This window comes from Furipterus horrens, unplaced genomic scaffold (genome assembly GCF_987537825.1).
Source record: "Furipterus horrens unplaced genomic scaffold, mFurHor1.1.pri manual_scaffold_5, whole genome shotgun sequence".
In the NCBI taxonomy this organism is placed as follows: domain Eukaryota; kingdom Metazoa; phylum Chordata; class Mammalia; order Chiroptera; family Furipteridae; genus Furipterus; species Furipterus horrens.
Genome location: NW_028327175.1, coordinates 10,531,034 through 10,557,621, shown reverse-complemented (window position 1 = coordinate 10,557,621; position 26,588 = coordinate 10,531,034). Strand labels below are relative to the sequence as shown.

Sequence of the window (26,588 nt, the reverse complement as noted above, 5' to 3'; positions counted from 1 at the left end):
GGTGACACTTGAGTAGAGTCTTAAAGGACACGTAGGAGAGAGCCAGGTGAAAAAACTATTTAAAACCATACTATCACTACATTATGAATGGATTAGCACATTGCCGATTATCTGTGTGGTTTGCACCTGGCTTCTCCTTTTTGCCCAGCTGTGTCCTGGAATTCCTCCCTTGTTTCACTGTTTTCCAGAGCTGGCTTCTTCACTACACAGCTACCTCTCTACAACACTGTGATCACCTGTCTTTGCACTAGACTTGCTATACCTCGCCTGTCTTCCTCCTGGCCCACTGAAAAAGTTCTTCTCTTTTATCCCTATCTTCCTTCTTCTGGAGCAAGAGAATTGAGCCTAGCCAAGAGGGTCAGCAACCTTGTTTGACTTAAGCGGCTTTCAGTGGAAACAGACTATGGGAGATCTTCACTTGTGTGCCAACTGACTTAGTCATTATGGCCCAAAGGAGTGGGAAGACCACCCGTGTGTTCTACCTTGTCCACCTAGTGTCCATAGATTGAGGTGTGACGAATAAGGGCAGGAAGGACAGATGCATGCTGCCATTTTTAAATGTATATTGTTGATGGAAGCCCTTCGCCTCCTCCAAAGTTTTTAATCAATGTTCATTTCCTCTGATCGTCTTAAAATTGTGAGCTATGAGCAGTAGATTATGAATACTGAACAGATCTGAACAAAGTTTTAAAATTGAAATAAAATATATAGCAAAGTTAATCTGACATATTTAATTATATGTATAATTGTTATTTGTGTTATCATGAGATGTATTTACATGTAGTATATTTCTTGGCTGAAGTTAATAATTTTATTATAATCAAACATTTTTGTTCGTTTGGGAACACATGCTCTAGAAAGAGAGAAGAGAACGGAGATCAGGTGGCCCAGAAACTTACTTTCCTTTATAAACATTCCTCTCCTCCCTCTTCTCTATCCCCTAACACATCACCCATTTCTAAAGGGAACAGCTAAAAAGAAGGTCCTTAACTGCAGATTGATTTCAAATCACACTTCAGCTCTAGTTAATTGAGAGTGGCTGCCTGCATTACTAAGCTGATGGGAATTCTGAAGCCACCTTACAATTAAGTAGAAAGGACAACATAATCAGCAATACCCAGGAAGTGTAAAACAGGGGAGAGAGCCACACAGGCCTCATGCCTGTCATGAGTGCAGCCACTCTTCTTTCCCTTCCTTCCGTTATGGGAGCTATTGTCTCCTCTTAGGGGAGGACATAGTTGGATTTTAAAGCCCTGGATCCCAGTATATCTATGCTCAAGTACATTGAAAACTAATATTCGTTAGAGAACCTTATCTTCAGCCCCTGCTAGGAATAAGAGAAGTTTCCCTGGGTTTTGTTAGAGATCTCAGAGCAGATTCCTGTTTTTCTTGGCTTATTTCTGTACAGTAATATAGAAAAGTCGACTCTGGGGCTACTGATTTTAGTGATGAAAGGATTCTAGTTGGTAGTTGACCAACAGATTATCCTTACACCTCAAGAAAAACTGTAGTGAAAATATAGTGCAACACAAGATATAGAAGTAGTATGAACATAAGTAGAAAGGTTATGCTTCTTTGAGAGAGACTTGTAGAACTATAAAGTTTTACTGTAGTTTAATCAAATTGGTTTCCCAAAAATCTAAAAATAAGGAAATGATTTAGTTGAAGGAGAGGGGAAGGATTGAAGGGTAATTTTGAAAGTTAGGCCACACAGATTTGGAAGCAATAGCACAAATATAAGATCTGGGGAAGGAAGAGTGGAGCTATAAGAGGCTAAAGAGAGATATAGGTGCGTTTGTAAAGGGAAATTGGAAAATAATACAAGAATTTATAAATAATAATACAGGAATAAACTATGTTTCACGTACTCACAACTGTAAACCTGCTTTTGCCAAACCCTGTATTAAGCCCATCCCTTCTTCCAGGGTAGTAGGAGAAACAGAAAGAACAAGCTAGTCACAGTGAATTGGGATCCTGATAGCCTATTGCAACACACAGTGTATCATAGAGGTTGGGTTTTGTTTTTGTTTTTTTCCCTAATTTCCATTCCATTTTCATTTGAATTGCTTGAAGTTTAATGAATTTTAACAAAAGTTTTCAATGCCTAAAAATTACCACCAATACAGCATATTGTGTGTGCTTGGTAACAACTGTAAGATTTTTCAAGCATTTTCTCATAGAATTGAATGCTTGAAATAGATTTCTTATGAAATTAATTAAAATTCAGAAAGACTGAGTAGGTCATGTTTGAGATCATAGAATACTACTTTCTGACCAAGTTTGTTAGTTGTTATTCCTTAGATTTGGTAGGTATTTCAGTGCTTGTTGAAAAAAACGTTTAGCAAGTGGTATCAATAAATGACCTGTTTCTCTTTCTTTCTCTCTCTCTCTCTCTCTCTCTCTCTCACACACACACACACAAACACACCTATTTATATTTGTATATAAGGCAGCCCCTCACTTAGAGAATGTTCTAGGGGTACCCTGATAATAAAAGGGGAGGAAACCTTACCTCTTATCCATTTTATAGTCAAATTTAAACCTAATCATGAAGAAAATCATTGAAGATTTAAGTATGTCCATTTATAGTTGTCCTTTTTTTCATGAACCTTCTTGCTCTGTCAAGGCCATGACCACAAAGAAAAGGAAGCAAAATTATCTTTTTCTGTTATGCTACCAGTAGATTAGACAGAAGGATCCAGAACCAGCAGCCAAATTAGATTGTTGAATAGGAATAGCTGGGGCGGTATGTAAGGGTAAAATTAACCATGGTATAGACATTGATTATCCATACAAGAATAAGGGTACAAGAATACATAAGAGTGCATGGGCCAAAGTTTGGCTTCCTTAAATCTAAGCCAGGAAGAGGGCTCAAACAAGAGTTTTGTCTCAAGTATTTGGATATTGACCTTACTTAGGGAGTCTGAGACAGAAGTCAGTTACAAGAAAGCAAGGGAGTCCAATTGAGATTAACAGACTAGAAAGTATTTCAGTGTCAACAAGTGGTTACTACAACAACCAGTATTTAATCCCAAGATGTAGGACACACCAGTTCTCTTAGTTGTAACTTCGTGGTACTCCACCCTAGAGCAGGTTTGATAAATACGAGTCACTTGTACTGCCCTCCAGCTCTCAGTGAACAGACATTTCGGATCAGTCTTTCTTACTGACATACGATGCTTTGTCTGAGGGCTCAGAATTATTCTCAACATGATGCTCTAGGCAGCTGTCACCGGTTGATCAGAGTTGATGTGTCAGTGAAATCTGTTTGCCAGGTCTGCCTAAAGGCTTGTCAATACTGGTGGTTTTAGCAGATGTTTAGACCTCTGGAAGGATGGTAAGAGGATTCAAGGTAACATACATGAATATGCTTATGTAGCATGCAAAGCTGGAAAGCTGTTCTTCTTGGGCTTAAGCAAGCATACTGTTGGAGAACTGAATTCACTGTATATGAGTATTTACAACTATACAGGTTTATTCTTTCTCTGTAGGCTTGCGATGTTAGGTTACCATAGTGTTGAATTTATAGTTCAGTGGTGGGCTTAACTAGGATGTTGACTGATTGTATATGTGGTTAGCCATATTTTGTAATACTTTCAATAGCTGACTTTTCCTTCAAACCCTGCTCCCTGTCAAGAATCCAAATGCTTTAAGGTGTTTGTTTTCATCCAAATCCTAGATAAAGATTGTTTTACATGCCTTGATTAATCCTAACTTAGATATTATCTTTACTAACACTGAATACCTCTTCGAAATAAGCACTGTGGTTTAATTCTCACAACATTCATATCTATATTTATTATCAAACCACATTCATGTAAAAATCTGTAACTCGAGATAGGTAATGGTAAAATGAGTGATGTCACTTCTATAACCTAATTTATATTTCTGGTTAGACAGAATGACTCAGCATTTCCTAGTTCCATACAATGTAGATTTCTTCCCCATGTGGTTCATTTGTAAAGTACAAGTTTGAATAGTATTTTTAAATGAGGTAAATTATTTGTCATGGGGATTTGCTTCTAGCCTCTAGGAAACGACATAAAAAAGATGATGATAAAGCTTGGGAGTATGAAGAGCGTGACAGAAGAAGCTCTGGGGATCATAGGAGAAGTGGCCACTCTCATGAAGGAAGAAGGAGCTCTGGTGGCGGTCGTTATCGAAACCGAAGTCCATCAGATTCTGACATGGAAGATTATTCTCCTCCTCCCAGCCTTAGTGAGGGTAATTCATCAGTGTCAACGGATATCTTACATAAGCCGATTTAAACTTAGGGCTTTAACTTTGAAGAATATTTGATATTTTTATGACTTAATTAACAATAATTTTTAATCAAGACAAAAGCATAAATTTACTTTGAATTGCCTATGATTATTATTTCAGTATTTGATCAATGGAAGAAACTAGAAACAAATGGAAATATATCAAGTTGTCGTTTCTGGGTTTCAATATTTCTTTTTGTTCCTTTTAGTTGCTAGAAAAATGAAGAAAAAAGAAAAACAGAAGAAAAGGAAAGCTTATGAACCAAAACTAACACCTGAAGGTAACATTTTAGTTCATTTGTTTTTATTCGTAGTCTTCAACTTCAATTTTCTATTTGTAATGTGGACATAATTTTTTCTTTTCCTGTGTTGCAGAAATGATGGATTCTTCAACTTTTAAGAGATTCACAGCCTCAATAGAGAATATTTTGGATAATTTAGAAGATATGGATTTTACCGCATTTGGTAAAATAATGTTTAAATATATTTGTTTATCTCTAAATATTAAATCAGTTTAAAATACTATATTTATTTACCTCTGTGCCAGTTACTCTGGTGGATTCAAAGGCATGGTCTGTGCTTTCAAGAAACTTAAAATCTAGTTATGGAGTCAAGTCTAGTCTGTGTTATCAGGCAACTGAAAACTTAAGTATAAAAATCAAGTATTAAATTAGTTAAGTATTAATAGTGTCTTAAGAATCCTGAAAGTGCACCTTGCCCAAGTTAGAGTAATTAAGGAAGTCTTTATGCAGATGAGACTTGACTAGGCCCTAAACAATGGGGGGAAGCTCTCATAGAGCAAAGATGTAAAAATAGGAACCCATCCCTCCATTCCTATATTCTAGTAGTCAGTATTTATTGAATACTTACTATTTGTCAGAAGTATGTTAAGTGCTAGAAATGCAAAGTTAAATACGGCAGCCCCTGGCTTTAGCTACAGTAAATCCTCACTTACTATCCTCAGTAAGTACTTGGAAACTGCGACTTCAAGCAGAATAGTGTGTAATGAAACCAATCTCACCATACACTAATTGACAGAAAAAGAGTTACAATCCTGTGGCACATTTCTGGTCACAAAAACATCACAAAGTTTCTAAATAAAGACCCAAAACACTTCTAATATTAAACATTGAAATAAATGTGAGCTATATATACATTTAAGAAGGATTAATTAAAAACAAGATAGTTATTTTCCAATCTGCTTATTCCAGTTCAGGGACACAGGTGGTCGGAGCCTATCCCAGCAGCTCAGGGCACAAGGTGGGATCAGCCCTGGATAGGATGCCCTTGCATTGCCAGGTGCATTCACACCCACCCCCACCCGCTCAGACTGGGACAAATAGACGCCAGTTAACCTAACGTGCATCTTTGCACTGTGGTAGGAAACCCTAGTGCCCAGAGAAAACCCACATAGATATGGGGAAAACATGCAAACTCCACAGACTGTGGACCCAGCTGGGAATCAGTTTTTTGTTTTTGTTTTGTTTGTTTTGTTTGTATTTTTCTCATTGACGTTATATGAAAAGTTATTCAAGAACCTGCTGTAATACATAGTCTAATATGGAAAACAAAATAGTAAACCAACTAGAATACAACAGAATTAATGAAATAGTCATATATTTAATAATAATATGTGAAGATCATAACTATAAAAATGTTAAATTTATAATGTTAAATTTAGATAAAAATATGGCTTACAGTGTTTAGAGCTACTCCACAATTTTATACCTTCTTCAGCTGGTACAAACACTAGTGCCTAATTTATACAAAAGCCATACAGCATATAATAATTCTTATATGAATTTTTCTATTTGAAACTGCCACAGAAAGTATTTGTTTTGTGAGAGTTACTTGCCTAAGTATCATTAGTGTGTTTCCCCATTCTGTGCCAAGAAACCTTTGTCTTCCGTGTCATTAAAGATCTCAACAGGAAGACATATGGCACTATCAAAGGAGGGTAATTTGAGGAGGAGTTATTTACAAGGGGATCAGTTGTAAGAGTGAGGGCAGAGTAGTGCTGAAACCCAGGGTTTACAGACATGGAACTGTTACCGTCTCTGCACCCAGAGGAACATGGGCAAAGAGAACTTAGCAGGGGAAAAGAAGTTGTAGAGCGAGCTGCCTTGATAAAAGCAGTAACCCTTTGGTCAGAGGACGTGGGCAACGCAAGGAGACCTCACAAAAGGAAGGAGGCAGGGATATAAATACCCTGACCTCACTCTCCTCTTTGATCTTCTGACAGGGCACCCCACAGGCAGAACCCAGACGGAAGCTAGAGGGCATGGGAGACTGTTGATGTGTGTACAGGTTAGCCTCCTAGGGCAGAGAATTTGGTTGAGAGTATATTCAAAGTACTAAAGATAAAGATCACTTACCTCCTTTTCCCATCTTAGTCTCTGTCCTCTTTAATTCAGTTTGCTTGAGGCTTACAGAGGTCTCTTAGGTTATTGTTTCGTTTGTTTTAGAAGTGTTTGTGTGTCCAGAGATTTTATTTAAAAGTTAGGCTTACTATTTTGAGCTATTTCTTTTACCTAAACTGTTTGTGTTTGTTTGGTTTGGTTTTTCAGGTGATGATGATGAAATTCCTCAGGAACTACTCTTAGGAAAACATCAGCTTAATGAACTCGGCAGTGAATCTGCTAAAATTAAAGCAATGGGTATAATGGATAAGGTATCTCACTAGAGTAAAATTTTTTAATTTACTTAATATCTAATGTTTTAAATGAAGGTGTTCAAGGTAAATTGCAAAGTTTACATGAACTAAATAATAATGCAAAGAAAATTCATGGTTGCTTCTGAGTCTTAACTGAATTATTCTTTAAAAAAACACTTGAATCAAAGAAATATTCTAATTATTATAAAGAATATCACTGCATTGAAAGAGGCATGCGCCTGGACTTCTTCACGTTTTTGTTTGTTTGGTGTTTTTGTTTGTTTGGTTTTTTTATTGTCTCAAACATTTAGGGTATTTCCGTGCAGATATACGCTAAGTTTTTTTTTGACATTTGCTTCAGTCATTTACATTGTGGGAGAGTAAAGCTACAGTTTCAACATATTAAGCCCATAGACTCATTGGTAGGCTTTGTAATCTGAATTGTCTTTCATAGGAGCTCTCGTTGCTCAGTAGTCTCATTGCACTAATGGAATAGTAGGATATTTTTTCATTGTTAATAATTTCAGACATAGTGACAGCATCAAGGAATTGCTTCCCATAATCTTTATGAGCCACCATCACCCCCTAAACTGTTGCACGATTGCTATGCAAATACAATTTCTAGGTGAATCGTGTCTCCTCCTCTTCTCGTCAGGCTCCCACGTGCACAAATTACCGACTCTAGGCCTTAAGGTTCCCAGTCTATAATTTAGAGATCATGAGTTGTTCTTCAAAAGTAGTAAAAGCATTAATAAAAAATTACATTTTCCTGTAGAGTTTATTCTAAACAATTTAAACTTATGACCCTTGCACAACACTGGAGTGAACTGCACAAGTCCACTTATACATGGATTTTTTAAGTAAATACATTAAACATTCTTGGATTAAAAACAGTATTTTTGCATTCTGCACCTTGGATCCAAAATACTGTTTTCAGCCACGGTTTAATTCACAGATGTGAAAGGCTGACTGTAGTTAGGTTTTGGGGGAGTCAAAGTCATACACAGGTTTGGGGCTGCGTTGTTGTGGGTAGTCCCCCGGAGCACATGTTGTCCAGGGGTCAGTTATGCAGTATGATGATGTTAACCACATCACCATGCTATGCATTACATTCCTAGGACTTATTTTTTATTTTAAAACTGAAAATTTGTACCTCTTGACCACCTTCACCCATTTCGTTCATCCCCCACCGCTGGCAGCCGTCAGTCTGTTCTCTGTATCTATGACTTCAGTTGTTTGTTGTTGCTTTTTTAGGTTCCACATATAAATGAGATCATACATCATACACTTTGATTGCTTCCATGTCTTGATTACTGTAAATAATGCTGCAATGAACATGGGGTGCAAATATCTTTTTCAAATTAGTGTCTTCATTTCCTTCAGATACATACATAATTGCTGGATCATATGGTAGCTCTATTTTTAATATTTTGAGGAACCTCCATATTGTTTTCCACAGTGGCTACACCGATTACATTTTTACCAGTACTGTAGAAGGGTTCCACGAGTTTGATTTTTAAAGACAGACATCACATAGTTAACCAAAAATTAATGTGCCATTAGTTTACATTGATACTACTATGTGCAGTGAGGGTGTATTGATTTATTTTGTATATAGGAATATGGCATCAGTTTTCTGAGGGGCCAGTGCCAATCTTAGGTTTTAATTCATAAGTTCCACAATTACACATAGCTAATAACATTCTATTTCAGAGGTGAATTTGCTGAGTGTTTTCAGAGCATCAAAGGTTTACCAAAAGTCGCAGAAGTTTACTCTGTTGTGAAAATATCTAAAGCAATATGCCAGCATGATTAGTGGAACTATACTTGCATTAGTTACTCTGTTGATCCTCCCTTTGACTCTTCTGGCTGATTTGGCTGAGAGTGCCAGCTGCATGCTGGGAGTCTTTGAGGAGTCCTGTTCAGTCAAAAAAATGTAAATAACAGTTGCCTGCTGGCAGAGCCTCTACATTGACTAATTTTTTTTACTAGAGAAAGAATCTTTGTAATAAGTAAGATAGGAGATATTAAAATAATAAGATTTCTACTAAATAAAGCAATGTTATTTTACATTTGTAACTCTTATTTACAATTTTATGCTTCTGTTACTGAAAATACTATCTTGGATTTTAAGACATCTGCTGAATAACATAGTATGGGAGCCGTGTTATAATTAAAATGATTAGTGAAACCTTGTATGCGTGTGCTTCACATGCATGTTCAGTATCACTGGCACAAAAGCTGGGTGGCAGGCATCAGAGCAGACCTAGTCTTGACTAGCTGGGTAGTTAAGAGTTGAGTTAGAGACATGCACATGCCCAGTGTGTATTTGCTCTCCTGTCATTCAGAAGCAAGCGGTTTGTTCTCTACATAATTCAGACTTGAGTAGAGGATGTAAGTGGGAAAGTTTTCTGTTCTTGAAGAGGATTGTAATGTTATATACTCCATATCCCCTAAAGGGGATAATTGTATAGAATGTTTCTTGAGTACTTTATTACTTTTACCAATGATGGATAAAAGGACTTATGTTGCTGTTTTAGCTTTCTACTGACAAAACTGTGAAGGTCCTAAATATCTTGGAGAAGAATATTCAGGATGGGTCAAAGCTTTCTACTTTGTTAAATCATGTAAGTTTAAGATCCATACTGTTTTTACCCTTACTATTGTTAAGATATATTTTTTCATAGAAACTTTGATCTATAGGGAAAATTCCCAATTTTATTAACTTGAGCTTGCTACCACCATCTGCTAGTTACAGTCATTAGCATTGCTGCTAGGGTAGCACTTCTAGCAATTCAAAATTGATTTTACATATTATCAATTCACAGCTTTGACATGAAGTATGAATAATAATGACAGGTATAAATTCACTTAATTTAAACAACTGATCCTTTTATTATGCTCTTTCTTGTGTAAGTGTATGAGTGTGTTAAAAATGTCTTTTTGTTTAAAAAATAAATGATAGTAGGTAGTAATTCTCTTGACCTTCCCTGGAAAAATACTTAGTGATCTTATGCTGATTTCCTAATGTATCCTAAAACATTAATTCTTATATTGCCATTTTTATACCTAACTCAAATGGTTTTTGAAAGGTTTAAATAAGTCAGTTCATGTAAAGTGCTTAGCAATGTCTGGCACATTGTAACCTCTCAATAAACGGTAACCGGAACTGTTACTACATTTTAATTTGTTTATATCAAAAGCAGTTGCAACATGGTGTAATGGTTTATGAACTGATTAAACTACATTGCCTGGGATCTGCCTTCCTAGCATTGTAGCAGGCATTCAAAGTCATATGTGCACTCAAATTGATCTTGATATCGCTTTCATTAATGAATAGAAACACTGATACTTATAGGCATTTAATATAAGAGATAAGAATTGGGGAAAGTTTTTTTTTGTTTTTTTTTAATTTTTTTATTTTGGTTTTTCAATTACAGTTGTCCCCTTTTTCCCCAATTTCTCTCCCCCACCCAACCCACCCCCGGAAAGTTTTGAATTAATGAATATTCTTTGATTTTTAAAGCCTGATTTTAAGGAATAGTATATTTATTTTAAAATTTTTCCAAAATATAAAAAGCACAAAAAGGTCCATATTCCCATCCATCAATAACTACTAACACTTTTGATATATATATTTTCGTTCTCATATGTAAATACATACTATGTATATTTCATATATGCACTGGATTTTATCTGATGAGGGAAATGTTCTTGATGTTTTCAGAAGCCACAGGATTGCCAAGTGATCTACATGTAATAAAAAATGTAGAAAAATATCTTAGGTTGTATTTCAATGGCTTATTAAATATATCCATATTTTTCCAATTTCCCCTCTAAATTAGTATTTGAATGATAGAAACTAAAGGTTTAGGGAAATCTATAATGGTAGTATACTCCATCTCTAGTCTGCATATTTTCTTTAAAATAATTTAACAAGAAATTGTGACAAGTATCAAGAATCTAGAGTTCTGGAGAGCTAGCAGATTCAGTCTTAATGAAATTATTTTTATTCCTGAAAACCTAAGCAGTATTTAATGTATTGCAGATCATCTTAATATTTGGCATGAATGATTAACCTCTTTAACTAACTCTTCCAAACAGCAATTTTAATATCAAAGAAAAGTTACTTTACCTTATTTTTAAGTAGATTTGTAAGCAGTAAAATGAAAGAAAGTTGGAGAGTTAGGAAAAAAGTAATCAAGTTTTTAGGCATTAAAGATTAGAAATCCCTCCTCTACTTTATTTAATTATTTACTTTATTTATAAAGTAAAACCTCCTATTATAAGTGGGATTAAAAGCACCCCTTCACAATTGCAATGCAGGCTGCTGATATGCAAATTAAAATGTGGTCTTTAGTCAGTTGTTGATTTATACATTTCAGAACATAAATTATGTTTTCAGTAGTATGCATAATCATTGCTTTTAGTCTCAGTTTCAAAAATACAGTGTTGTTGAAAAAGAAATATTAGGAATGATAGTAACATTTTACTACTTTTAAATAAGGCTGTACCTTTTGTTACTGTTAAGTTTTGCTCTGTTCCCACAATAGCAATCAGAATTTATAAAGTTTTCTTACTATCATAATGTTTATACCCCAAACACAAAATTTATCATGTATATACTTATAGTCTTTAGCTAAAATCTTAGATTTAGATAAAGCACACAGGTAAAGGTAACTATAACTTCATCATTGGCATATCATCTAGTGGTGACAGTAGGAAACAGTATATTATTTTGAAACAACAATATCAGTATTTATACTTTATCCCTTTTTTCTAAAAAGAATATACACACATCAAAACTCTTGCCATGTTTTTCACCTGTGAAAATGAAATATATCATAATTTATTTTCTATTTTAAGGTATAAATGTGTTTATTTCCATTTCATTAACAATGTGCTATTTTATAGAATAACGATACTGAAGAAGAAGAAAGGTTATGGAGAGACCTTATTATGGAGAGAGTTACAAAGTCAGCAGATGCCTGTCTTACTACTATCAACATCATGACATCCCCTAACATGCCAAAAGCTGTGTATATTGAGGATGTAATTGAAAGAGTTATACAGTACACTAAGTTTCATTTGCAGAATACACTTTATCCTCAGTATGATCCTGTTTACAGATTAGATCCTCATGGAGGTTAGTTTGCCCTTTTATATTGAGAGTTTTTGAGTATAATTTCAAAATTATCTATTTTATAATTTTACCATGTTAGATGGATCAGAATACAATAACTTAAAGTGGTGTAAAAATTAGATTACATAGACTGCAATGAACACTGCCTTTGATGTGACTAGATTATAAAGCTTAGTTAACCCAGTACTTGTTCAGTTATTCCTTTAGCCCCTATTTACATGTAATAAAGTAGTTTCTACTGGTCAGGGAAAAGTCACAGATAATATTAGCTTCTGGTTCCGTTTATGACTTTCGCTTAATTTTACCCAAAATATACTTATCTGCATAAAGGCTTGACTTAGGATGTATATTTGTTCTTTTATTTCTAACCTTTTATAAATGAGCAGTGAAATAGTTAACATGTATGTGGTTGAAGAGAGGAAGACAAACTTGGTTCATGAATAACTACCTTTACTTATCTGTTTAATCATTGCAAATTAATTTAAAGGGAAATAGAAGCTTACTATCTTATAATTTTACAATTAATAAAATAAAAATAAAGAAATACAAGAATTTAATAGCCACTGAAATGTGCCACACAGTACTATTAAAATAATGTTTACTATGTAACTAAATATACCTATAGAGTAATTTTCTCTTTTAATAAATAACCAGCTTTATTTGCCAGGTTTTTATTTATGGAAAAAAAAAGTGTATTCTTTTAATTCAGAAAACAGTTTTATTAACTATTTATTAAAAGTTTATATATCTCTTGTTTTGAATTTTTTTAGGAGGCATATTAAGTTCAAAGGCAAAACGGGCAAAATGTTCTACTCATAAACAGAGAGTAATAGTAATGCTTTATAATAAAGTTTGTGACATTGTTAGCAGCTTATCAGAATTGTTAGAGATACAACTTCTTACAGATACAACAATTCTTCAGGTAAGTTGTTATGAAGCATTTTTATATTTGTAAGCCAAATGCTTTAAAAATTGAGTTCATTATAACCTTGCTCACTTGATAATACCAGCACTGTATTCATGCTGAGTATATCTTAAATTGAAATAAATTACAGGGAAGTTTTAAAAAGAAACATTTGGTGCGAAGACAGGTGAATAAATGTAGTATAAATTCTTAATCCTAAATTCTTTGAAAGATAAATTATCATTTTCTTTAAAATATGCCAAGACTTTTTTTATCCAGAATGGTGGCAATGTTTTTTGTTTCTTTATATTCCTATATTCCTGTGACATTTATCAATGCAAAAGGTGGAGATTAGAGGAATTGCAGCTGTGAAGAAAGGTATGTGCTAATGTGTTTGAAGATGAAAGGGATCAGAGAAAGAACTAGATGCTGATTGCTGAGGGGAAAGTAAATGCCCTCTCAGTAAGTTTGTGAATGTTTTAGAATTTAGTAAGGTAGAATGTTACTGAAATGAACTAGCGATGTGTACTAATTACTCTTTGTGTATGTCTATGCAGGTATCATCAATGGGGATAACACCTTTTTTTGTGGAAAATGTCAGTGAACTACAGTTGTGTGCCATTAAATTAGTCACTGCAGTAAGTGTAATTAATTTGTATTTTTAGTTTATCCCCCCCCCCAAGAAAAATACTGATAACATTTAATCCAAACCTCCAAAAATTAATGCAGATAAAAACTGTTTTAGTGTCCCTTAGGTTCTAAACACATCTCACTACTTAAAAATATTTTAGTTAGCACCTTGGCTGGTGTGGTTCAGTTGGTTGTAGGGTCATTCTGCAGACCAAAAAGTTGCAGGTTTGATTCCGGTCAGAGGACACGTAAGAAGCAACCAATGAGTGCAGAGACAAGTGGGGCAGCAAAACGGACATCCTCTGTCTCTCTCTCTCCCTTCCCCGCCCCTTCCCCTCTTTCTAACAGCAATGAAAAAATAGTGTCCTTGGTGAGGTTAAAATATATATGTATAATTTAGTTAGTAATTCTATAATATTTACTATAAAATCAGAATTATTTAAAATCATTTCGATCTTATCTTTCTATACTCTTGACTTCTATAAGAATGTTATTAATCATAGAAAAGCAGGTTATCTCAGTCATTGCTACTGAAAGTTTTAAATGGCAGATTATATATTTTTAATACATTATAGTATTATTTTTGCTCTCTTTTCAAATAATTATAAAAACATTCATTTGGAATCTTCTAATTACTAAACAGGTATTCTCAAGATATGAAAAACATAGGCAGTTAATTTTGGAAGAAATTTTTACTTCACTTGCAAGATTACCAACGAGCAAGAGGAGTTTAAGGAACTTCAGGTAATTATAGCAAAGGTCAAGTATAATTAAGAGCACCATTATATTGTAGCTTTTAAATATTTTTCATTATTTCTGTCTAATTTTTTATATTAATATTCAAATAAAAGCGAGACAGTTCAGTCAGAAAAGAATGAAGAGTAGCTTAGATGTGTGAAATAACAATGCATATTTGGGTGACTTAAATTCAGTGAGGAAGTTCTGGCCAAGATGGAGGCTTAGGTAGACACGCTGTGTGTTTCTCACAACTTAGAAGGCATTAGAACTGATTCAAAACTAAAAAGCAACCAGAAGTTCCAGAAAGTCAAAGTGCATGGAAGTCCAGCAAATGAAGAAAAAAGAAGAAATACTCATCCAGACAGGTAGGAGGGAGCAGAGCCAGGGCAGTGGCAGTGAACGCAGTCATATATTTTAAAAGTAGGAGGGAAACCTGGGAAGCGATCCCAGCTCCAGACCAGAACACACAGCTCACAGTCCCAGCCCCAGGGAAAATAAAGCCTCATTGCTTCTGACTGTGAAAACCAGTGGGGGTTGGAGTGGAGGAAGAAACTGCTGATCCCTCAGCAGAGTCAGCTTATTTAGAGGCCCCCACAGTCCTAGAATGTCCGCAAACCCACCCCCTCTGGGAACCATCACCAAACAGCAGCTAAAAGGGCACCAGTTGCATATGGGAAGGGGGAGAAGTGCCTGGATAATGGGCAAGTGCTGAGCAAGTGGCATTGTTCCCTCTCAGACCTCTCCCCCACATAAAGCGCCACAACGTGGTGAAACCCATCACCCCGCACTGACAAATACTTAAGGCTCCACCCCTTATAATGTAAAAGATGCGACAGCTCTACCTAAGACACAGAGGCAAACACAGAAGGCTGTCATGTTGAGGAAAAAGAGAAGTGTGGCCCAAAATGGGGGGCAGGTGAAGTTTCCAGTGGGAGAAGCAATTGACGAGGAGATAGCCAAGCCAACAGTTGAAGAGCTCTTTTACTGGTGATAAAGATGCTCACAGACTTGACACATCGTAATTAAAATCCCAAAGGTTAAAGATAAAGAGAGAATCTTAAAAGCAGCAAGAGAAAAGAGAGTTACCTACTACAAAGAGGTACCTATAAGACTATCAGCTGATTTCTCAAAAGAAACTTTGCAGACAAGAAGGGGCTGGCAAGAAGTATTCAAAGTGATGAAAAGCAAGGACTTACAACCAAGATTACTCTATCCAGCAGAGCTATCATTAGAATGGGAAGGAAGATAAAGTGCTTCCCAGACAAGGTAAAGCTAAAGGAGTACATCATCACCAAGCCATAATTATGTGAAATGTTAAAGGGACTTATTTAGGAAAAAGAAAATCAAAACTATGAACATTAAAATGATAAACTCACAACTATCAATAACTGAATCTAAAAAATAAAAACAAAAACAAACTAAGCAAACACCCAGAATAGGAACAGAATCATAGGTATGGGGAGCATGTGGAGGGGTATCAGCTGGGACAGGGTATAGGGAGAAAGGGGCAAATGGTGCAGGGACTAAGAAGCGTAATCGGTTGGTACAAAATAGACAGGGGAAGTTAAGAATAATACAGGAAAGGGTGAAGCCAAAGAACTTATATCCACGAACCATGGACATGAACTAAGGGGTGGGATTGCTGAAGGGAAGGGGGGTTACTGGGCAGAGAGGAGCAAAGGGAAAAGAAATTGGGACAATGCTAACAGCATAATCAATAAAATGTACATTAAAAAAATTAATTCAGTAATTTTGATTTGTAAGGATCTTGGCAGGGTTTTTCAGTCTCAGTGCTATTGACCTTTAGGGCCAGATAATACTTTGTTGTACGGGGCAGTCCTGTACTTTGTAACATACTTAGCAGCATCCCTGACCTCTGCCTACTCATTGCCAAGAACAACACCCCTCCTTCCAATGAGTGACCACTAACATTTTCTCAGGACACTGATAAATGTCTCCTGAGAAGCAAAATCATCCTGGTTAAGAACCACTTTGTCATAGGTAATCATCGTCATCATAACTGTCTTAATATTTCTGAGTGATTGAATGTGTTGATCTTACCTACAGAATTATATTGCTTTCAAGGCTATCTTCTGTAAAATAATTGTTTATCTTAATTTTTGAGACTAATTTTGTATTGATAATTATCTATTATTTATTATACCTGAAGAAAAGCTATCAACATGTAAAAGAATTTCTATGTTTTTATAGTATCTTTAGAACAAAAGATTTAGAATGTGATTTTTTATATTCTATCCAATGGACCTTATACTATAGCACAGATGATCAACAGCTGACTGTAGCAGATTTTAGTAAGAATGAATACTACAGTGCATAAGGGTTTAGAAATCAGGAAGACTTCCCATTTAAAAAAATTATTTTGAGAAATATTTTATATTTTTTATTATAAATGTATATCTGCAGTACACCTGGAGTGTGGAAGGAAATTTTATTAAATACTTCATATCTTTTGACTTTTAATTATCTAAGTATGCATAGGGATTGGCATTTTTTAAAATTTATTAAAAATAATTAGACGTGATACTACTATAAGCACTAAAGCTGATGCCTAGAATCATTGGTAATGAAAGCATCCTGAAACTTTCAGATAACAGATGACGTGCAAAATGAAGTTCTCTTTAGACTCTGTATAATTTAAATATTTTCTTCTCCATTAAAGGTTAAACAGTAGTGATATGGATGGAGAGCCTATGTATATTCAGATGGTGACAGCACTGGTTTTACAGTTAATTCAGTGTGTAGTCCACTTACCATCATCAGAGAAGGACTCTAATTCAGAAGAGGACTCAAATAAAAAAGTAAGAAATTTTTTATGTTTTATAACTTTGTACTTTTATCGGGAAACGCACATATATGAATATGAGGGGAGACCCCAGAAGAAAGAAACTATCTTCTGGAGAGTGGGACCCTTGTAATACAGGCTTTACCCTGTAGGTGAGAGTTCTAGAAACCCATCTGTATCAGTGTACCAGCTGGCATTGTTGTGAGAGGTTGCATTTGGCTTCAGAGAATTTTCTTTGAAGATTCTTTCAGCGCATTTGCCCATTTCATGATGGGTGATTTATAAGTGCACCTGCCCATACCATGCTGAGTGTTCAGCAGTTTTTTACCTAAAACAGCATGACCCCCACCCTTCTTCGTATTCGCCTGATCCCACCCCAAGTCACTTTTTTTTTTGTTTTCCTGGATGAAATAAAAGTCTTTCGAGGGAAACGTTTTGCTGATGTAAGAGGTGAAACAAAAAAAGGCAGAAGGATCATCGAGTTCAAAAACTGTTTGGAGCAGTGGGAAAAAACATCATCTCATTAAGAGTATTGCATCAAATGGAGAGTACTTTGAGGGTCACTGAAGTTTAAACCTGTGAGAATAAATACACAGTTTTTTATTAGTAAATTCGATTGTTTTGGGGTTCCCCTTTGTATTCTCTGCCATTCTTATAAAACTGAAGTTCTTATTTAGGGCTTCATGGCTGGGCTTTAGGACTTGAGTTCTGGTTCAGACTGGTGTATCTACCAGTGAAGAAATGCAGAAATCCTTTTGATCTGAATTTTTTTCTTCAGCTATGAAATGGAGATGCTAGTACCTAACAAGCCTACCATACTAATTTGTAAGACTCAAGTGAGATATTGAATGTGAAGGTGAATATTATAATATGTAATATCTATATTAATGAATAAGATTGTAATATAATTAATTTATGCAGAAAATGAGTTTATGCCCTCACTGTTAAGTAAATCATAAATAAGATTTGTTTTTGGTTTGTAGCTTTTACACACTATCACTTATAATTTTTCCAACTTTTATAATATTGCTTCAAAAAAGTTCAAAAGAAACAAGAATGCTTAATTAAGTAAAAAATGCATATCAAAAAGTTAGGTTCCTCTTGTTTCTCCTTCCTCTCCTAATCCCATTGTTCTCTCTCCAATCTTCCCTTCCTAAACCATCCATGACCAGTATCACAAATGTGTTTAATCCTTCTGTTTGTGTATTTATCTGCATAAATTTGATACAGAATTATTTTTTTAATTTACGTGATATACTGACATTTACAGCTAATTTTTTACTCAGCTTTTTTTATTAAGATTTTACTTTATTTTTTGAGAGAGGGGAAGGGAGGGAAAAAAAGAGGGAGAAAAACATCGATGTGCCTGAGACACATCAGTCAGTTAGTTGCCTCTCACATACCCACAGCTGGGAACCTGGCCCACAGCCCAGGCATGTGCCCTGACTGGGAATCCAGCCGGTGACACTTTGGTTCATAGGCTGACACTCAATCCACTGAGCCACACCAGCCAGGGCATCGACATTATTTTAGTAGATATAACTGAATTAGAGCAGATTTGTTTTTGACTTCAAGTAAACATATTATTTAACTGTATCACAATTTTGAGCAAGAGTTATTCTAGATACACTTAGAAGTAAAATATTACATCATAGTGGATATACAACTTTATGAAATCTTGTCAGTGTGCTCAACAAAGTAGTGTTTCAGTTTACATTTTTCCTTTTTAATTTTACCTACTCTGGTCAAGTAGGTAAACATACACTGATGTTTCTCTCCCTCTCTTCCTCCCTTCCCCTCTAAAAATAAATAAAATCTTTAAAATAAAATAAAATATGTTTAATATGGTAATTGTAGCTTTTCTTTTTATATGTAAAACAGTAGTTAAGCATCTTAGTATTTAAATGTATTACCGGACTTCCGGTCAAGATTGTGGTGTAGGTAAGCATGGCTCGCCTCCTCACACTACCACATCAAAATTACAACTAAACTGTAGAACAACCATCATTCAGAGCCATCAGACATCAAGCTGGATGGAAGTCCTATGACTGTAGAAATAAAGAAGAAGTCACATCGAGACTGATAGAAGGGGTGGAGACACAATAGGCTGGCCCCACACACCAGGCCCCCCCAGCCCAGCGTTCCAGTTCTAGGAAGATAAGTCTCCATAACATCTGGCTGTAAATACAGCGGGGATTGAGGCTGTCAAAGACAGAAACTTCTGGAGTCCCAGGAAGTTCCTCTGAAAGGGCCTACACACTGACTTATTCAGACTCACTCTGTGTGAACTCCAGTGCTGTGGCAGCAGCTTGAAAGGTGCCAGAGCTATATGGGCAGGATGTGAATTGTCCGGCATGAGGGCGGGGGCTGCGAGGAAGCCACTGTGCCTTTGATAGCCTCCCTCCCCAGTAGGTGGGCACCATATCTGAGACTCCGTTAACCTGGCTCATGCTGTTTCCTTCACCCAGCTTTCAGGCCCACCCAAGCTGTTCAGTGGCTTTTTGATGTGAAAGGCTTGCCTTGACCCATGGTTCTAATTTTCCAAAATTCTCAAACGAGCAGCTTCTGGCTTTGAGGAGCCCTGTACCTCCCACTAAGTTGCCCCAGGCCTGGCATTAGCACTGGCTGGCCATGGGTCAAGCTTGCCCTTTCATATGTACCCCCAAGCCAATGCAAGTAGCAGCTGTCTGCAGGTTGCTTTGTAGCTTATGCTGTGTGACCTTGGACAGAACACAGGCAGTGGCTGACCTTGGACATGCCAACAGCACTCAAGGCTCAACTACAAGAGGAGGTTATACGCAGCCCACCTGGTGGGGGTGCACTTTGAGTACCCAGCTTGGGTAATAGGGGAGGCTGTGCCACTGGAACTTACAGGATACCTACCACGTTAAGCCACTCTGCCAAACCTTGGAGATGTAGCATCCCTACCTAATACATAGAAATAAACAGAGGGAAGGTGCTAAAGTGAGGAGACAAAGAAACATGGCACATATGAAAGAACAGAGCAAAACTCCAGAAGAAGAGCTAAAGAAAATGAAGGCAAACAACCTACTAGTTGCAGAGTTCAAAACACTGATTATAAGGATGCTCAATGAACTTAGAACCTCAACATCATAAAAAAGATCCAGTCAGAAAGAAAGGATACACTAATTGAAATGAACAATTTACAGAGCATAAACATTTGAGTGGATAAAGCCTGGAATCAAATCACCAATTTGGAATATAAGGAAACAAAAAGAGTCTATCAGAACAGCAAAAAGAAAAAATCCAAAAAGTGAGGATAGCATAAGGAGCCTCTGGGACAACTTCAAGTGTCACAACGTTTCCTTCATGGGGGTATAGGAAGGAGAAGAGAGATCAAAATAAGGACAGAAAACTTCCCTAACTTGGTGAAGGAAATAGACATGCAAGTCCAGGAAGCACAGAGAGTCCCAAACAAGCTGGACGCAAAGAGGACCACACCAAGACACATCATAATTAAAATGCAAAGGTTTATAGAAAGAGAATCTTAAAAGCAGCAAAGAAAAGCAGTCTTCTACAAAGGAACTCACGTAAGACTGTCAGCTGATTTCTCAAAAGAAACTTTGCAGGCTAGAGGGGATTGGCAAGAAATGTTCTAAGTAATGAAAAGCAAGGACCTACAATCAAGATTACGCTACCCAGCAAAGCTATCATTTAGAATCAAAGGACAGGTGAAGTGCCTCCCAGACAAGAAAAAGCTAAAGGACTTCATCACCACCAAACTAGTATATGAAATGTTTAAGGGTCTTCTTTAAGAAGAAGATCTAAAATATGAACAATAAAATGGCAGTCAATACTTATCTATCAATAATTGAATCTAAAAAACAAAATAAATAATCAGAACAGAAACAGAATCATACAGAGAATGTTTTGATGATTGTCAGATGAGAAAGGGGTCGGGGGTATGTATGGGCAAAAAAGGTGAAGGGGTTAAGAAGTACAAACTGGTCGTTACAGAATAGCCATGGTGAGGTAAAGAACCAAATAGGGACTAGAATAGCCCAAGAACTTAGGTGCATGACCATGGACATGGACAATGGTGTGAGGATTGTCTGAGAGTGTGGGGGTGCTCAACAGGGGGCAGGCAAAGGAGGAAAATTGGGAGAACTGTAATAGCATAAACTATAAAACATAACTTAAAAAATAAATATTTATTACACATATCTAGTAATAACATTAGCAATTTAGCTTTTTATTTGTTGGGTATTTCTTATCTGTGGATAAATTTATTTTTCTTAATCTAGGTTGACCAAGATGTTGTCATTACCAACTCCTATGAAACAGCCATGCGAACAGCCCAAAACTTCCTTTCCATCTTCCTTAAAAAGTGAGTATAGTAACCTAATCTGATTTTTACTTTTCCCAGCATAGAGAATAGTGGATTTATTTTAAATAAAATATTAATCCAATTTTCTGCCATAATCTCAACTTTGTATATATATCCCTGGCTCTTGATTTTTTTATATTTAAAATGAGGTACTTAGAATATTAAAAATCTAAAGTTTTGTGAACTTGCTTGTATGTTGGACTCCAAAAGTTAAAGTACTAGATTGAAATTCTGTAATTTTTCTTTCTTTCCTTTTTGAGTAAATTTTGGGACATTCTAATTGAGTAGGAAAGTTATGGAAACAGGTTACTTAGCCTTCATAAAAAATTGTGGAAATCTCATAGAGAGAAAAACAGTGGTCATTTTTAAAATGTATTATACTTGCCAGAAAGCAATGTTAATAATTTGTCAATAAATGAATTCCCTATAGTGGGGTAGGGGGATGAAGTTTGAGAAATACTTTAAACCATATTTTCATGTACTCTCCTAGTACCTACCTTGTTATTAAATACATAGAAGAGGAAACCTAGCAAAATTTCAGTCATAGTGGTCGGCATGTCACCCAAGTTCCTAACCTTTTCATTATTTATCTTTGAACAGATGTGGTAGTAAGCAAGGTGAAGAAGATTACAGACCACTATTTGAAAATTTTGTTCAAGATCTCCTTTCAACAGTCAATAAGCCTGAATGGCCAGCTGCTGAACTACTCCTTAGTTTGTTAGGGAGACTGTTGGTAAGAGTATAGCATTTAAAGATTATTAGATTACTAGAAGACAACATAATGAGGATGTACTCTGATTCACAGATGATGAATTCTTTAAAAATGTGTAAGGAAATATGACCATTGCATCTCTATTTTTGCATGTGCATAATTGTACACAATATTGTCAGTACCTTGTAGAAAACCAAAATGTTGTGACTTTGGTGCTTTCATTTCATTACATAAGATTATAGTGCTTCAGAATCAATGTTTTTTGGTTTTGGTTTTTTTGGGTGTTTTTCTTTTTTTTCTTTTTCTTTTCTTTTTTTTTTCGTTCATTTGTTTGTTTGAAACTTTTATATTAAAAGCATCTCAACACTGAGTTATAAGTTACTATAGCTAATTCATTTCAAAGCATGAAACTGATTAACGTGACTCTAATTTTTAAAATTATTTCTTAAGACATGACTCTTTTTAATCCTCATGTAACACAATAGGGAACTGCAAAGAAATATTGTGATTGTTTTTTATTTTTAAACTATATTTGGACTTGTGTGATAGAGATTTTTACAAAGTTGTTGGGATCTTACTTTCTGTGAACTGGAAAATATATTAATACTATTCTGGAACCAAAATGTTTCAGCCTAAGAAATTCTTAGTAACATCCCATCTTTTACAAATAAACAGTTGAGGCTCTATTTAAAGAAAGTGACTGTGTTCTTAGGGAGGTTTCAGCTATATACATATTTTCAATGAAAATGTTCAGATTGCAGAAATTCAAAAGGCAATTATCTGATGGAACAATATCAAAAGAAAAAATTTATATTTCCGATGATCCAGCATAGATTTGGATTTTATATAATAAATTGCTATTAAAAATACAGTGTTATAAACTGAGTAAATTAAATCAAAATTTGCTTTATTTTGATGTCTAGGTTCATCAGTTCAGCAACAAGTCAACAGAGATGGCTCTGAGAGTGGCATCTCTTGATTACCTCGGAACTGTTGCCGCCCGACTGAGGAAAGATGCTGTCACAAGCAAAATGGATCAAGGGTCTATAGAGAGAATTTTAAAACAGGTATTCCAATAAAGGATTAAAATATGGGGATTAATAATAGCTAAGTACTTTCTTTAGGTATTTCTATGTGAGTGTTGCGTGTCATTTTCTAGGTTCAAAAAAGATGCCTGCTTCTAAAAGTGGGCTTTTCAGAAGCCCTGCTAGAGAGAGGTGACACCTTAAGGTGAAACGTGTCTCACAGGAACACTTAAATGATTTACATAAATCCTTCATTTGCTTTCTTTTTACAAACTACTGTTACAAGTGTATGATGCTATTTTCCTTTTAGTTTATCATGTTTTATTTAAATCTTCAGTTTATTGTGATGGCCATTTTTCACACCCAAATTGTTCTGCATCTTTGAAAATGTGTATCTGTTTATAATGGGGGAAAGTTAGGAGTATCTCTTTTGATTTTTTTTTTTTAATATTAAAGATTTTTGTTTGTTTATTTTTAGAGAGAGGGGAGGGAAGGAGAAAGGAAGAGAAGCATCAATGTGTGTGGCAAAGAATACCTATCAGTTGCCTCTTTTTTTTTTTTTCATTTTAAACACACAATACTTAGGAGACTGGTTTTACTTAAAGTCTTAGGTGTTCAGTTGCCTCTTGAACACCCCCAGCCGGGGACCTGGCCTGTAACCCAGGCATGTGCCCTGATGGGGAATCGAACTGGCAACTGCAGTTCTCAGGCTGGCACTCAATCCACTGAGCCACACCAGCCAGGGCAAGGACATCTTTTGATTTTATTACATGAAAGAGCTTTCATGTTTGGGTAGGGAAAGGGTGTTTTATTACTGCACTTTTTTTTAAACGGAGGAGGTGGTAGTAATACCATAATTTACTTAAGAAAATTTGGTAGGTCAGTAATCTAATCTACCCACATACTACTATATTTATTTATTTGTTTGTTTGTTTGTTTGTTTGTTTATTTATTTTTCCATTTATAATTTTATCCATGCTGGCCATTAAAAATACCTCTGATTTTTTCCATTATACTTAATATTGCAAAATAATTGTAAACTTAAAAGTTTTAAGATTAGTACGAAGATTCCATAAACTTTTTAACCAAATTTCTTCATTGTTGACACATTTGCTTTATCATTCTTTTTCAAGATGTATCTTTGTGTGTATCTGTAGATGCATTTTTTTTCCTGAACCATTTGAGTAGACGTTATGCCACCATCACCAACTTTACCATCACCTAGGAACTTGTTAAAATGTAAATTCTCACGACTCTCCTTGGATATACTGAGTCTGAAGCTCTGGGGGTGGGACCCAGCAATCTGTGGTTTAGCATACTCTTCTTGTGATTCTAATGAACGCTGAAGTTTGAGAACCTCTACGTGATATATAATTTTTACAAACAGGAACTGCTACTTAAATATCCACAGTTCAACTATCAAAAGCAAGACATTACCATTAGTATAATACTGCCATTCTTATTTCTTTTAATAGGTTATAATTTGTTGCTGTCATTATTTTAATGCTCGGATTGTCCAACATTTGTCCAGTGAGGGACCCCCTTTAAGCTGGCTTTTGTACCTTTTTGATACATTCCTACCTTTCTTTGAGGATTTTCTCACCTTGTGGCACATTGAGAAGTTACAGGCTCATCTTTTACTTTCCTTGCCTCAGCCCTGGAATCAGCCATTTCTCCAAGTCTATTGGTTTCTTTAATTGGAAAATGGTAATTTAAAATCCAAGATCTAGATACTAGGTGACTTTCATTATTTCTTAGTTAGAATGGACCTGGGACCTCTTTTATTTGTCACATACAGCCATGTAGATAGTACACGATAGAACTAGAGAGCAGCAGTCATTCATAAATACTTGTACAGCTCTTGACATACATCCATATTGCTTTTGGAAGTTTACAGTGTACTAGTTTACAGTGCTATGATGAGTTTCTGAATGTATCCATATTATCACTCTTCTAGAACATGGGTTATTCTAATCCTTGTTTTCTACTTATATATATTCTAAACCATATATTTGTCATTTCACTTGGCCAGAGCAACAGTATAAGCTGGAGAGATGAATGTCAACTCACAGTTAATTTCTTCTCTGTATTATTCTTGATAGGACCTAAATATATAGCTCAGTCACTACAGTCACTATATATTTAATACCTTATGTGAACTAAAGTACTATTTTTATGTTAATTATAAATAAAAAAAATTCCCTTCTAGAATTTTTTTTAAAAATAATATCCCAAAGAAACTCATAACACACAATAATACAGATAATAGTTCCCATTTACTAGATTAAAAGTTTGGAGTTATCTCTTTTTCCAAACAGAAAAACAGTGCTAGGACCTTTCTGTTAGGGACTTAGCCTGCCTGCCTGGACCTCCCCAGTAAAGGCCTTGAACTGGTTTACACGTCTCCCCGCTTCTTCCTCACACGAATCTTAACACTTTCTGATGCTGAAGATTTAACACACTGTTCTGATGATTTTTGTCAGCTACTTATGAGCTCCCTCAATGAAAGATGACATGTAGTTCAAAAAATAAAGGCCAACCTCAGCTATCAATATAATGTATTTTTCAAAAATAAAATTTTTCTGTTTCTTCCATTTAGTTGCTATACTTATATTTTCATTTTTATCATTATTAGTTTTTTCCCTCAGATTTTTGTTTACAGCTAAAGAATTTATTAAAGTACATTAGTAGTTTTATTTTGTTCTTACTTGCATTATTTTATAGGTTTCTGGTGGAGAAGATGAAATCCAACAATTGCAGAAAGCATTGCTTGATTACTTGGATGAAAACACTGAGACTGATCCTTCACTAGTGGTAGGATTCTGTTTTTCATTTTTTGGAAATACCACATGTTTATTCAGATTGGGTCTGAAAGAAAATAGTATCACGATGAGGAAGATTGTTTGGAATATCGATTTTTGAAACAAAAGAATAGTTGATAATCTAAACAGAAAATAATGGTTATGGATTGATATGTCATATATGGAATTCTGGTGTGGATATTATAGTGTATTAAAATTGTGTGATATGGGAAATATTTGGAAATCTCTCCATAGGTTGTCTTTGAGACTAGGCTAGACCATTGGTTCTCACAGTGGGCATGGGCCAGGGGGTGCAGAGGTCACCTGTTAGCACATAAAAAGAAACTATTAGAATTTCTTAATTCTATTTTTGTGTATGTTTATTATCAAAAACATTAGTGTAATGGGTTCCTATGTAATTTTTAAAAATTGTTTTATTGATTTTAGGTAGGGAGGGAGGGTAAGGGGGAGAGAGAGAGAGGCATCAATTTGTTGTTCCACTTACTTATGCATTTATTATTGGTTGATTCTTCTGTGTGCCCTGACCAGGGATCAAACCCTCAACCTTG

At 35.4% G+C, this 26,588-nt stretch overlaps 1 protein-coding gene across 2 annotated transcripts in view; it reads left to right on the top strand.

The window, feature by feature from the left end:
* The window catches only part of NIPBL (NIPBL cohesin loading factor), a 185,541-nt gene that overhangs the window by 115,952 nt on the left and 43,001 nt on the right, over positions 1–26,588 (top strand). For both annotated transcript variants that reach the window (XM_090276169.1, XM_090276170.1), the window contains exons 12-25: positions 4,027–4,224; positions 4,472–4,543; positions 4,638–4,727; positions 6,830–6,933; positions 9,456–9,542; positions 11,830–12,061; positions 12,829–12,980; positions 13,520–13,600; positions 14,236–14,336; positions 17,011–17,149; positions 21,399–21,481; positions 22,082–22,214; positions 23,117–23,260; positions 25,943–26,032. In XM_090276169.1, the coding sequence (XP_090132295.1) occupies positions 4,027–4,224; positions 4,472–4,543; positions 4,638–4,727; positions 6,830–6,933; positions 9,456–9,542; positions 11,830–12,061; positions 12,829–12,980; positions 13,520–13,600; positions 14,236–14,336; positions 17,011–17,149; positions 21,399–21,481; positions 22,082–22,214; positions 23,117–23,260; positions 25,943–26,032 (1,706 nt within the window). The remainder of the gene's footprint in view (positions 1–4,026; positions 4,225–4,471; positions 4,544–4,637; positions 4,728–6,829; positions 6,934–9,455; positions 9,543–11,829; positions 12,062–12,828; positions 12,981–13,519; positions 13,601–14,235; positions 14,337–17,010; positions 17,150–21,398; positions 21,482–22,081; positions 22,215–23,116; positions 23,261–25,942; positions 26,033–26,588) is intronic.